The sequence below is a fragment of the Marmota marmota genome, unplaced genomic scaffold (assembly GCF_001458135.2).
Source record: "Marmota marmota marmota unplaced genomic scaffold, marMar, whole genome shotgun sequence".
NCBI classification, from domain to species: Eukaryota; Metazoa; Chordata; class Mammalia; order Rodentia; family Sciuridae; genus Marmota; species Marmota marmota.
The window spans coordinates 42323661-42337816 of record NW_026000108.1 but is presented as its reverse complement, the minus strand read 5'-3'; the positions used below and the strand labels follow the sequence as shown (position 1 = coordinate 42337816).

The 14156-nt window shown below is 39.0% G+C and overlaps 1 protein-coding gene and 1 long non-coding RNA gene across 7 annotated transcripts in view; one reads left to right on the top strand and one right to left on the bottom strand.

Moving 5' to 3' along the window:
* Window positions 1-2168: 2168 nt before the first annotated feature.
* Window positions 2169-6104, bottom strand: LOC125610976. Its single transcript, XR_007341087.1, has 2 exons — window positions 5642-6104; window positions 2169-4071 (listed from the first exon to the last, which is right to left on the bottom strand). It is a non-coding gene; the product is annotated as an uncharacterized LOC125610976 (long non-coding RNA).
* Window positions 6105-6187: 83 nt separating this feature from the next.
* Aasdh (aminoadipate-semialdehyde dehydrogenase) overlaps window positions 6188-14156 on the top strand; it is a 28382-nt gene continuing 20413 nt past the window's right edge. For 2 of the 6 annotated variants that reach the window (XM_015482129.2, XM_048784531.1), the window contains exons 1-5: window positions 6191-6299; window positions 7090-7255; window positions 8155-8421; window positions 9527-9647; window positions 12225-12538. In XM_015482129.2, coding sequence (XP_015337615.1) covers window positions 8192-8421; window positions 9527-9647; window positions 12225-12538 — 665 coding nt within the window. In that variant the 5' untranslated portion in view covers window positions 6191-6299; window positions 7090-7255; window positions 8155-8191. Of the gene's footprint in view, window positions 6300-7089; window positions 7256-8154; window positions 8422-9526; window positions 9648-12224; window positions 12539-14156 lie in introns of those variants that run through there. The other 4 variants (XM_048784533.1, XM_048784532.1, XM_048784530.1 and 1 more) reach the window with 4 other exon arrangements.

The following is a 14156-nucleotide window of genomic DNA, read 5'->3' as shown; positions in this document are numbered from 1 at the left end:
GGCGAGCGTGCTACCACTTGAGCCACATCCCCAGCCCAGTAATAGGATTTTTTAAAGTATAACAGACTCTCCTTGTAATCCCAGTGGCTTGGGAGCTGAGGCAGGAGGATTGTGAGTTCAAAGCCAGTCTCGGCAAAATCGAGGTGCTAAACAACTCAGTGAGATCCTCTATCTAAATAAAAATACAAAATAGGGCTGGGGTGGCTCAGTGTGTTGACTTCAATCCCTTGTACGCAACCCCCCCCCCCCCCGAAAAAAAAGACAGTAATAGACTCTTAAGGATAAAGGGAAATTAATAATAGAAATAAAGTTATGTAAAATCAGTAGCAAAGGGCTCAGCTATTTGTGTTACCAGAGACAAGAACTTCTGGTTCAGTGACAATAGAAACTGAACTGAGCCAAGTAAGTAGTAGCATACAAAAGCAAGGCTTTCATTGGAGCTTCAACTGAAGGGAGACATAACTTTAAAAAAATTTTTTTTAGTTGTAGATGGACACAATACCTTTTATTTTTATGTGGTGCTGAGGATCAAACCCAGTGCCTCACATGTGTAAGCAAGTGTTCTACCTTTGAGCCACAACCCCAGCCCTGACATAAGCTTTTTATTGATTTTCTGGGATAGGCTAAAGTCATAATCTTCCACTGGCCAGGGGTAACATTCCAAAAGATGTTTCTCTTTGCACAGATTTGTACCACCAGGCAGTATTGGTCAACTTGTCCAAACTTGAATTACTTTCTTACAGCTAGTGCCATAATCCTGTGCAAATATCCTGGCCTTGTGACTCCTTAGGATAGGATTGAAAGGACTGGGGGATGTTACAGCTGCTGAGAAAACACAAGAGTGGGGTAGAAGAAAATACACACCAGCTCTGATGGCAATGGTCATCTCTACATACAGAGCTGACCCAAAAGTTAGGGCAGCAAAGGGGACAAATGCAATACAAAGACAGAGATGCCAGGTCTTTTTATCCTGGCCCAATCACACAGACATCTGCAAGGTCAATTGAAGAATCAATGTTTTCAGTGAAAGGGTCCTTAAGCCCTAGAAAAGTAGCCTAAGCAACCATTATCATCATAACCCACAGGTCAGAGATAATCCACAGCAAAGTTAATGGGAAATTAGTCTATCACCCAGCTGTGTGATTCCATTTTTAAAGTTAAATTGACTAAGAATAAGTGAAGGGGCTGGGATTGTGGCTCAGTGGTAGAGCTCTTGTCTAGCATGTGAGAGGCCCTGGGTTCAATCCTCAGCACCGCATAAAAATAAATAAACAAAATAAAGGTATTGTGTCCAGCTACTTCTAAAAAATAAATATTAAAAAAAAGAACAAGTGAAGCTAGAGGGGTTTATTTAGGTATTTCCCCAGTAACAATTTCATCATGTACAAACAGTCTGCTTCTGTGGTTTTATCAGGGTCTCATGACAGTCTGTTGAAAAGAGCACAAGGCAGAGAAGCAACATGCCGTGATACAGAGGGTAACAGTTTTATGGTGCTCAAGGGTATATTTCACTGTCCCAGCTTTTTTGACCCATCATGGTTTCCTGCTTTTGACTTTCATTTGGATCAGCTCAATGCTAAGCCAGTCAGGAGCCAAGCCAATAGGCAATCCTGTTGTATCAGAGAACCCTCTAAAAGGCTCATAAAATGTTTTCTGGAAGTAGGGTGTAAAAAGAGCATCTAAAAGAATTGTAAATTTATTTAGAAATGAGTTATAACCTTTTACCACCCTCCCTCTCCCCAACCTAATGCTGAAGGGTTTTTGTTCTGGGGAAAGTAAAACAGGGTTTTTGTATCTGAGGGCACAGGGTACCTAAAAGAGGAATATTGAGTGACAATAATACTGAATTGAGACACACCCACAAACTTACTCTCCCTCCTGATTTTCAACAAACTTGGGAATGGCTCTACATATGTTGTTGTTGTTGCTCTACTAAATATTCAGTGTTTAGAAGGGCTGGGTGCAGTGGTGTACGCCTGTAATCCCAGCAGCTCTGGAGGCCGAGGCAGGAGGATCATGAGTTCAAAGGTAGCCTCAGCAATTTAGTGAGGCCCTAAGCAACTCATTGAGATCTGGTCTCTAAACAAATACAAAAAAGGACTGGGATGTGGCTCAGTGGTGGAATACGCCTGAGTTCAATCCCCGGTACAAAAAAAAAAAAAAAAAAATTCAGTGTGTAGAAAAACAGGTTTATTCAAAGCCAGCTTCTGAGGAAGAGATGAGGCCTGTCTAATATCCATCTTCTGGGGGATCAAGGGCACAGAAAGCTTTTACGGGAGTGGAATATTAGGGCAAAAGGATAGGAATTTCACAGGTTCACTCTACCTGGACATAAAGGCATTAACTCCTTATCATATCAAAGGGAACCCTAGGAGAGGAGAAGCATTGCTGAGGGCTTTCTGTAGAATTTATAGTACCAAAAGAAGGGATGTTAGAGATGGAGGAATAGATTGGAGAAATGGTGGGGAGGTGAGAAGGAAGTAGCTCTAAGAAAAACAAATCAACCATCTTTTCCAGGAAATACTTTTGTTTAAAAAATGCCTCCCCTTGGGTTGGGACTGTGGCTCAGTGGCAAAGTGCTTGCCTGGCACATATGAGGCACTGGGTCCGATCTTTAGTACCACATAAAAAAAAAAAAAAAGTAAATAAAATAAAGTCATGTTGTCCATCTATAATTACAAAAAAAAAGTTTAAAAATGTCTCCCCCATTTGGGTGCAGCCTCCAGAGGCTGGAGATACTGTGGCAGGAGGATTCCAAGTTCAAGGTCAGCCAGCCAAGGCACTAACTTAGTGAGATGAAGTATCAAAAAAAGAAAAGAAAGACTGTGGATGTAACTTGGTGGTAGAGCACCCCTAGGTTCAATCCCCAGTACTGGGGGGAAAAATGATGACACCAAAAACAAACAAAAAAAATCTATCCCTGAATTGCTCTGTTACAGAGGGACTCAGAACTTTCAACTTTAAGTATGAACAGGTAGGTAATCAAGGATCTCCAACACATTACGCAAGCCAGCTCAAAACCAATAGAAGAAAAATAAATTTGAAAGAAACAATGAGTTCTGAAAAAACACTTTTTAAAATTATTTGTTGCGTTTCATGACTAAACACTCAAAAGTTGCTCCAGATGAACTGGGTTGCACGAAATAACCACACAGAGACAGAGAAATACCTTTTTCTTTGGGTCCTGTGATGGCTCCTCCGACCTTAGGGGTCCTTGGAAAGAGGAAGTGCTGAACCCTTTTAGTGGGAAGAAATCATTCAAATGAGGCAAGGAGTAGAATTACCAGGGAATGAGTGAGTGTAGCTCAACCCTTCTGGGTGCTGCCTACTCCTAGAGCCACTCCCAGGGCTACACCTTATTATCCCGAGCTAGCGAAAAGACCCAGTCACGAGTCATGGCAGACTACAGTGACCCTTCAGATCCCCGTGGTGCATCAGGACTTAAAGGTGCGTGTATTTGGAGTAGCTCCCTGCAATTATTATTAATATCAGAGCTGAAAGATAATATTGCAGGGCTGTGGCTGTGGCTCCGCGGGAGAGAGCTTGCCTAGCATGGGCAAGGCCGTGGGTTCGATCTCCAACACCACATAAAAATAAATTAAAGATAAAGATGTTGTGTCCAACTACAACTAAAAAATAAATATTAAAAAAAAGAAAGATAATATTGCCATAAGAGATCGCTTTGACAGCAGCTAAGTCAAATGGAGCCTAGCAAGACTGGAAAAGCTTTAAGAAAAAGCTGACTGTGAAGAACTGAACTAAGGGAACACTAGTGGAAAATGACATTGATATTTTGGAAACGTAAATTCAAGGACCCTCATAGGAAACATTCAGAGTCCCTGAGAATGAGGTCCAGGAATTTGAATTTTTATTTTTTTGCACTTGGAGCCCTTTACCACTGAGTACATCTGATAGGGTACAAACAGATATGAGTCGTGGGACCATGAGGGTAAGGAAATAATTCTATAAATTAGGCCCACTGTGCTTCTTTTCCAAGAAGCTATTTACCTGCAGCCCTACCTGGGTTAAGTAGACAGGATATGGCACATTCCTCAGCAAACTACGTGTTACCTGCAGGAGAAATGCAGGACCCAATTAATGTTGATAAGGAACCCAAGTTACCCTGAGGGTGGAAATTTTGTGGCCCTTTACCCAGACCAGATCCTGAAACTCAGGGGGTAAGGATAATTCCCTCTAACCATAAAATCTGTAAGAATCTTTGGCTAAGAATCCAATTAGAACCGGTAGAGATGAGCCAAGGTGATCTAGAGTTGTCATGGCAGTGGGGATTTGAAAGTCTGATGTCATCTTCCTGTTAGTCAAAAGTCAAGAGGTGAACCTCACAGGACTCTCTGGAAACTTCTCTGGGATCCCCAATAAAACTGTAGTGCAGGAAAGGCACACTGTCTCTCTCCTCCCTGAGAGGACCCATTCTATCCCTAGAGTGTCCCTTTTCTCTTTTCCTGTCCCTTCAATAAACTCATGCCTGTTACTCTTGAGTGATGCATTTGATATCTGACTTGATAGCTAGAATTGGGCTTTAAAGGGGGGGGGGTGTCTTTGTTCTACCTCAGTTTCCCAGAAGGCCATAGCTCTTAACACATCCTCAGTCCTTTTTCAGTCTTAAGTTGTTTAGGTCCTTGCTAAATTGCTGAGGCTGGCCTCAAACTTGTAATCATTCTGCCTACCCTTCCAAATTGTTGGTATTACAGGCATGCAGCACCACACCTGGCAGAATGCCTTAAAACAACAACAACTATATCCAGTGCCTTTTTTTTTCCTTTTCTTTCTTTTTTAAAAATATATTTTTAATATATTCTCAGGGAATATGGTGGCACATGCCTGTGATTGCTTGTTCCACATTTGGAACTGGAGGACATATGGTCTTACATGAATATGAGAGGGTAAGAAAGATGGAATTAACCATCAGGCTGAGTAGATTATGGTGTCATTCCCAAACATGGAAACAAAGACAAGACACATCTTTTGCATCACCCCCCTCCAAATAAACAAACAAAAAAGGTCATGTTAGTTTGAGAAGCTTGTGATAAGCTGTAAAAGTGCAGTTGAGTTGAGATCTTTTCCTGCTTGTTTTAAAAAACATGTCACAGCTTGCCTGTCATCAACAACTAAGGACATATCCATTCTAGGCGTTTTCAGGTACTGCAGGTGCTGAGCTGCTCTCACCCCTACTCCTGAAAAGAAAACGAAACAGAAGCCTGATTCTCTCCTCTCTGCTACCATACAACAACTTAACAAGTGTTACCTGCAGCCAAGCAAGAGACTCCGCCTGGCCTGGATCCTGGCTGGCTGGATTATGCTACCTACCGGCCTAAGCTGTAAGCAAAGGATGTAAAAGAAAAAATGATTTTATGCAGTTTAATCAAAACGAGGAGAAGCAACTACCATGTTTCTCCACTGGTCCTACAGAATGGTTACAATTTATAGAAACAAAGATTAGGATGGATATAGATTATAGATTCTATATAGATTATAGAAACAAGCTCTAGGTTGTGCTTAGCCAGCCTAAGAATATTAGTTTAAGCTTCCTCGGCGCTTGTCTTCAGCATGAGGAAGTTTGGAAGTTCTATTTCACAGACACCACAGTTGTTGTACTCAGGGCTTAGGGAATTCACTTCACCTCAGAACTGCTTTGTTTTCTTTACGGATCCTATTAAAAGTTGCAGATTTCTTAAAACGTCAATTTCATCATGAAAGGGACTTTGCTTGTAGGTTTCGCCACTGCAGTCACTGTCCCCATCAGTCTTGGGCAAAGTTCTCAGAAAATGTCGAGTGAATGAAAACCAATCATTATCATATTTCACAAAGATTTCTTCTTTATAGCCTTAGGAGACATTTTTATCCCCCCTTTATGAATGAGGAGACAGGGCGTCAAAATTCAAGACTCTTGTCCAGGGTTTTCTTGGCAAGTAGGAAAGGGTGAGATTTTACACTGATCACTCCAAAGTCCTTGCAATCCCTGTCCGAGATCCAGCGTGACTCGACTCAGCGCCTAGGCCGAGAATCGTTAGCAAGAACTTACGAAGTCGTCTCGGCTTTTCGCCACTGGTTTCGGAAGGGGCGAAACAGAGCTTACGGAAGGGGCCAGGCAGAGCTGCGCTACCATCCGGGGTCGCCGGCGTGACGTCAACCAGCGACACGGAAGATTTACTTGAAGTGCGGCACGACGGTGTAGCTTTACGGCTGCTGGGTAACTGCTGTGTCTCAGCGAGGAGTGTCCCGCGTGGGCTGTTGGGAAAAGTTCCGGGTCCGTCTGACCGCCCTGGGGGACCGTCCCAGTGAGTCGCTGCGGGGTGTCGGGCAGGGTTCTTTGAGCGGGAGGGGATGGATGGCGATCCCCCGCACAGGTTTGCTCAGCCGCAGAACCTCTCCTAGGCTTTGAGTTGGAGGGGTTTGATGGGCTGGTAAGGTGCGGATTAAAAGTGACCTGTGTGATCTCCCGAGTCACTTCATTAAGTGGAAGTTAATACGCCTGTAATCCCAGCGACTCGGGAGGCTGTAGGATTACAGGCGTAGTTTATTTGGAAGTATGAGGTCAGCCTCAGCAATTTAGCAAGTCCCTGTCTCAAAATTTAAAATAAATGAATAAAGTTTTAAAAAGAGCTGGAGGTGTAGCTCAATGGTAAAGCGCCCCTGGGCTCAGTCAGTAACCCTTGCCCCGCAATCGCCCCCCCCCCCCCGGAAAAAAGAAATAAACTTGCTTTGCCTGCCACTTCCTAATGTGATTATGGAGCACAAATGAAAAAAATGTTTTGAAAGCTGTAAAGTGCGTTATTGTTAAACGTAGTTACATACTGAAGACGCAGGTGGATAAGGAAAAATTACTTACTCATCTTTAAAATACCCAATAACCTAGAAAGAGTCCTTATTTAACACTCTTCTTTCTCTTTGTTGTTTTTGTGGTGTGCTGGGGATTGAACCCAGAGTTTTGCACATGCTATTGTTGACAGTTTTAATACCTCTGATGACTAACGGCCTGTAAGTTGTAAAATAGCAAATAACTTAAACTTGATACCCGTTATATGTAAAATCTGCTTACCATATTTTTGTTGTTGCTTTTCTTATAAGGACCCAGAAATGTCTGGACAGCTAATAAGTAGAGTGCTCTTTATTGGAGAAATTATATATTTACAAATTAATGAATGAAAATGAAAAACTGGGACAAGATTGGATTTTCCCACTGGAAAACTGGAAATTAACCATAGAAAAACATATTATTATATTGATACCTGTGGTGAGTTGTTACAATTTAAAAATGGCATATTAGGGACTGGGGTGGTGGCTTAGTGATAGAGCACTTTCCTAGCATGTATGAGGCACTGAATATGATCCTCAGCACTATGTAAAAAAATAAAAAGTTATTTTGTCCATCTACAACTAAAAATATTTTTAAGTGCATTTTATTTTTTAAGATTTTAGGGTCTGGGGTTGTGGCTCAGTGGTAGAGTGCTTGCCTAGCAAGTGTGAAGCACTGGGTTTGATCCACAGCACCACATAAAAATAAATAAATAAAATAAAGTTATGAAGTCCAACTACAACTAAAAAAAAAGAATTTATTTTATAATTCTGCTGTTACTTTGATATAATTCTGAGGAGTTTAATGTAGTTAATCAGGTTGTTATCACGTGGGAAATTAACTGTTGGATGTATTTTTGCGTTCAAGGTGGGAAAATGCATATTTTGCACCTAGACTAAATTTTGTAAGAATGCCTCAGTATGATATATTATACAGTGTAGGCAGTTTGGTATTCATGTGTTACACAGCTTCATCAATCTGTAGCAGTAACTGAAGAAAAAGGGAAAAAAAAATAAAGTGTGTGGTGCTTACTGGTTAGTTTTCAAATATATTTCCTTTTTATATTGTGGTCAGTTGAGAAAGAAGTCTACATATCTTTTTCATTCTCATTTCTGTATATGTTACATCCTTCAATTTTTTTAAGGCTCTAACTTAGTGCTAGTTTGGCTATATCAAGTTAATTTTTAACCTCGTTGCTATAAAGATACTATAAACATTTCTTATATTCACAGGTGCTACAGTTATGTATTTTGATAGTTATTTTTATGAGGTTTTCCCTCTCCTTGGACTAAATTCCTAAAGCTCCCTTTCACCCTAATATTTTTGTGTATGGCTAGAGTCCTCTGCACCAATATTTGGATAAACTTAAATGAAATGACTCTTCAGGAATTGGTACATCAGGCTGCTTCTCTTTATTTGGACAAAATAGCTGTTTGTTTTGATGAATGCAACAACCAGCCTCCAGTTTATTATACCTACAAGACTGTGATTAATGCTGCTTCAGAACTATCAGATTTCCTGCTATTACACTGTGACTTTGAAGGAATTCGTGAAATTGGTCTGTACTGCCAACCTGGAATAAACTTACCCTCTTGGATTTTAGGGTAATATTTTTCATTGCTATTAATTAGCAATAACTTACTCTAAGCTAATTGAAAGTTTTTAGTACAAGAGTATATTGCAAGTTACTGTTTTATTTACTACTGTATTCAGTGAATGAATGAAAATAATGGAGAATGTCTATTAAAATTGAGATATGAAGCCAAGTACAGTGGTGCTGGCCTGTAATCGTAGCAACTCAGGACGCTGAGGCAGGAGAATCACAAGTTCAAAACCAGTTGGTCTCAAATACAAGGATGGGGATGTAACTGAATGGTAGAATGCTTGCCTAGCAAGCTCTAGGCCCTGGGTTCAATCCCCAGTACAAAAAAATAAAACAAAGCAAAACAAAACAAAAAACGCCTATTTAAACAAATGATTATAAAGTGTTTAATCAGTTAAATTGTTCTAGGATGTTATCTTTTTGTGATTTCTGTTTTAGGACTCTGCAGTAAATAAATGCAGCCAACTAATTAAAGTCAATATTCATCCCATAGTATATATCTTAGATTAATTATATAATTATAAAGTAAAAAATGCTTCAAAATTTACTCATTGACAAAGGTTTATTGAGAATTTACTATATGTGAAGATCTAGTGTCTCCCAAGTGTACCTCAAGAGTATTTTTACTTAATATGACTAAATGATGTTTGATCTTGTTTATATAATATTGCTATATACAGAAATTTAAAGGTGGGTTTTTTTTTCCCCTTAAGGTGTCCTAATTTAGGTGAAGTATGCATAATCTGCATACTAATAAGTTGGATGTGGATGTTTAGCTTCTTTTATACCTGTCTGCGTAGACAGAAAAAGAAAATAGGTTTTGCTACTTTTTTGGTATTTTAGTAGTGTCCAGTTAGTCAAGGATATTATGCTATAATACATTAATGTTTTAAAAATCTTGTATTTCTTTATATTACATGGTAAGAATTTAATATAAAATCTTATAATACTCAGATAGTCATTAAGAGCAAGATAAATTAACCAAAGATCTGTCCATGAAAACACTGGGAATTTTTGGTAAATAGTAATGTACATAGAAAGATAGAAATGCTAAAAGGAGGATTATATTTTGTAGACATTGTATCTGACTCTACTCGCTTCTTTAGAATTCTCCAGGTTCCTGCCGCTTATGCTCCTATTGATCCAGATTCACCACCATCATTGTCAACACATTTTATGAAAAAATGTAATCTAAAGTATATTCTTGTTGAAAAAAAGCAGATTAATGTAAGTCTATGTGTTTAAATTGCTTTTTTGATGTTATATTTATCTTTGAATTTAAGAATTTCCTCCTCTCCCATCTTAATTTTTGAATTTTCTAACTCCAGCATGGTGAATTAGTCAGATTTTCAGTTGCTGTGACCGGTACCTGTTAGTAACAACTTAGAGGTGGAAAGGTTTATTTTGAGCTCACAGTTTCAGAGGTTCAGTCAGTGATTCAGTGACTCTATCTCTCTGGGTTCAAGGTGAGGCAGAGCATCATGGCCAAAAGTTAGGTGAAGGAAAGCTGCTTACTGCATAGCAGCTGGGAAGGATAGAGAGAGAAGAAGGAGCTAGGGGACAATATATTATTCCCAAGGGATGCCCCAGCCACCCCACCACCCTACAGTTAACACCCAGTTAGTCCTTTCAAATTATTAATCCATCAAATGGATCAATCCACTGATTAGGTTACAGTTCTGCTGATCTAATCATTTTACTTCTGAACATACCTGCATTTATGCAGGAGGGACTTTAGGGGGACACCTTATATCCAAACCATTACACATAGTTTCTCAGGCTCAGTTTTATTGACAGTTTGGGTGGAGTAATTGTTTATTGTGGGAAGTGTCCTGTGTATTATTGAATGTTTAACAGATTTCTTGCCCTTCTCTCACTAGATACCAGTAGCACCTCCCAGTTGTGACAATCAAAAATGTCCAGACTTTGCCTCATTGCCAAATGTTCTTGGCACCTTCCACCCCTAGCTCTCCATTAAGAGCCACTACTCTATGGCATGAAAGTATCCTCTGATCTTATGATATCTGTGCATTTTTCAGGATTTTCTTTGTGTTTCCAATGTATTTCCTATACTGGAAAACTTTTTTTTTTTTTTAATATTTATTTTTTAGTTATCGGCGGACACAACATCTTTGTTTATATGTGGTGCTGAGGATCGAACCCGGGCCACACGCATGCCAGGCGAGCGCGCTACTGCTTGAGCCACATCCCGAGCCCTGGAAAAATTTTTTAATACTTGAAATTTTGATCTTTGATTATTCATGGAAAGCACATTGGTCAAAACATGAAAGAATTATAATCAAGCTTAACATTTTGAAAAATAGATTGACACATAGACCAAACCTTTCTGGGAAATTAACTTCATAATTTTTTATTTTTAAGTGTCTGTCAAGCAAAAGTGTAGCTAAGAAACATTGATTTAAAAACAAGAATTAGTATTACATATTCAGCAGTGTGAAGCAGCTCATATTTCAGTGTTATTTCTTACTTATAAAATTGTTTTACCAAAAAAGAATGTTATAGAAGATATATTCAACTTAGCTTGTTTTTACCCATTTCCTATATGAACCAATTTATATTTGGGAGTAACCAAAATGCATTGTGTGTGTGTTGCACATGTGTGTGCATGCATACACTCATATGGAGTAACAAGCGCTTGAGATGAATGAGGCTTCCTAGAGAATCATGGGTATTAGAATAAGATGCTTAGAAAGAGATCTGAAGTGTTAACATGGTTAATATTTAAAAGTGTTTTCAAAATAAACATTAGAATCTGGCCAAAGTTTTCTCTTTTCCTCAAATTGGTTTTTTATTGTACGTAAATAAGCAAAACTGAAATGGGAATAGATTATTTACTTTTCTTAACCTTGGTGAAAGTTTTATGAAGGAGTTGGTTGGGTATGAGAATTGTTAATATCAAGCCATTCTCTTCTCTCTTTCGTGTGTGTGTGTGTGTGTGTGGGGGGGTGGTACTGGAAATCAAATCCAGAGGTGCTTTACCACTGAGCTGTATGTATCTCCATTCCTAAAAATTATTTTGAGATAGGGTCTTGCTAAGTTGCCAAGGCTGGCCTCAAATTTGCAATCTGCCTTAGCTTCCTGAGTAGCTTGGAATTCAGGACCAGCTTTAAGGTATCTATTTTTTTTCCCCCAGTGTTACTGAGGATCAAACCCAGGAGTGTTTACCATCTTTTAAAAATTTTGTTTCAGAACTTTTATTTGTTTATTTTTTTTATGTGGTGCTAAGGATTGAACCCAGAGCTTCATATGTGTAAGGCAAGCTCTCTGCCACTGAGCTCAGCCCCAGCCCTTAATTTTTCAATTTTAAAGCAGGGTTTGGCTAAGTTGCTGAGGCTCTTGCTAAATTTCTGAGGCTGATCTTGGACTTGTGATCCTTCTGCCTCAGCTTCCCATGTCTCTGGGATTACAGCCATGTGCTACCATGCCCAGTGAGAATAGCTACTTAGAATACAGATATTACCTGTAGAGCAATTTGTGACCATCCATGCAGCGTTCAGTCTAACCTTTTCTGTCTCCGTTAACATTTCAAGAACAAGTCTTTATTACATTTGCCAAACTGCATTGCAGTTGCAGGTTTTTGTCTGTTTTGAAGGTGAGTTTGAAAATAAGGACAGCACTTTACTCTTGATGTCTCTTGTCTTTTTATCCCTGTATTGTATAGTGAATACCCCATTCCCCCAAAAAACCACATTGAATGAGTAAATGAGTATTTCATGTTACTTCTATATAAGAAATTCCTTTTAACATATTAATAATATAAACTTTGTCCCCTATCCAACATAGAAATTCACATCTTTACGTGAAACATTATTGAACTATGATACAGTCACAGTAGAACACAAAGATCTGGTACTCTTCAGACTGCACTGGGAAAATGCTGATGTTAACTTGAAGTTAAATGATAGAAAAGAGAAATGTGCAAAAGAAAAAAGAAAAAACAGCATGACGTCTGAGAACAGCATTGAAGAAAAAGAACACATGGATGTGAGACTAAAGCATTGCTTAGCCTATGTTCTGCACACATCGGGGACTACAGGGACACCAAAGATTGTCAGAGTGCCTCACGCATGTATCCTACCAAATATTCAGCATTTTCGGTAAGTTCTGTTATGTGAATTCTTCTTAGAACTTGTGTTTTAAAAAGAAAAGGACTTTTAAGTATTTATTCTTTGTATGTCTTGTTTCTAAATGGATAGTACTAAGTAATTGTGTTTGCTTTGCTCATCTCTATCTGAACTTTAGCTCTCTGCCAACAAGTATACCTTTTGATCCAGGCCAATCAAAGGAATGATATGTTTAGAAGCTTTTTTTTTCTCCAATTATTAATAAAAAGAGCTGAAAGATGTTACTGGCAGAGGTACCAGCAGAAGCATGGGAAGAAGGGGTTTGTCCTGTTAGAATGTGTCTGGGCAGGACTAAGGAAAGTGTGGGAGAGCAGGAGCTTAGAAGTTCCACTTGAAATTTGAACTTAATCTATTAGATGATGAGGAATGATTAAAAGATTTGCATTTGGGGCTGGGGATGTGGCTCAAGCGGTAGCGCGCTCGCCTGGCATGCGTGCGGCCCGGGTTCGATCCTCAGCACCACATACAAACAAAGATGTTGTGTCATACAAAGATGTTGTGTCTGCCGATAACTAAAAAAATAAAATAAAAAAAAAAAAAAGATTTGCATTTCATTAAATTTACTCCATGGTGGTATTTTGGAGTTTGGCTAATGATGTGGCCAAAAGATAAGAACTAACTAAAGTTGCGATTCTCAATTTGTGAATAAAGAAGTAGAGGAGGAAGAGTGAACCAGCAGGGTGTAGGTAATCAAGAAAGGAAATAATTCCCAGTGCTTCAAAAAAGAAAAAAAAAGTTATATGAAACTTATAATTACATGAAATTATATGTGTCTTATGAAATTCATATTTCTTTTGTAGTACTGGGAATTGAACCCAGCTGCACTATACCACTGAGTTACATTCCCAGCCCTCTTTAGGTCTTGCTAAGTTGCCCAGGCTGGGCTTGAACTTTCAATCCTCTCACCTCAACTTCCCAGTTTTCTGGGGTCACAGGTGTGCAACCCTGTGTCCAGCAAGAATTTTAGTTTTGAAGGAGCTGTTTTATTTTATTGGACAATAGCCAAGTTTGATTACTGAGTCAGAAATGAAATGAAAATTTAAAATTCCTTATGTCACAATCTAAAAAGGTAACTCAGTAAAAAACAAAATACATTTCTTTCTATTCTTTTGGTATGCCCCTACTCTTCTACTTCTGGAGTTGGTAATCTTTTTATTTTTTTCTTTTTGGTACTGGGGGTTGAACCCAGGGTTAAGAACCCAGGGGTGCATAACGCTGAGCCATATCCCTGCCCTTTGTATTGTTTATTTGGAGACAGGGTCTTGATAAATTGCTGAGGGCCTGGCTAAATTGCTGGGCCTGGCTAAATTGCTGAGACTGGCCTTGAACTCTTGCTTCAGCCTCCTAGGTCACAGGGATCACAGGCACACTACACCATGCCCCTTTTAGTTTGGTAATCTTTAATATAGTCCTTGAAGTGATACTCACTAAGCTATATTGTTTTAAGTTTTGGTTTAATTAATTTTATTAAATATTTTTATAATTTCATTTCTTGAAGAGAATTGTTATTTTTTCATGTTGAATTCTCTTCTCCATTGACTTTTTTTTTTTTTTTTGGTAGTGTAGGGGTTGGAACCCATGGCTTCTGTGC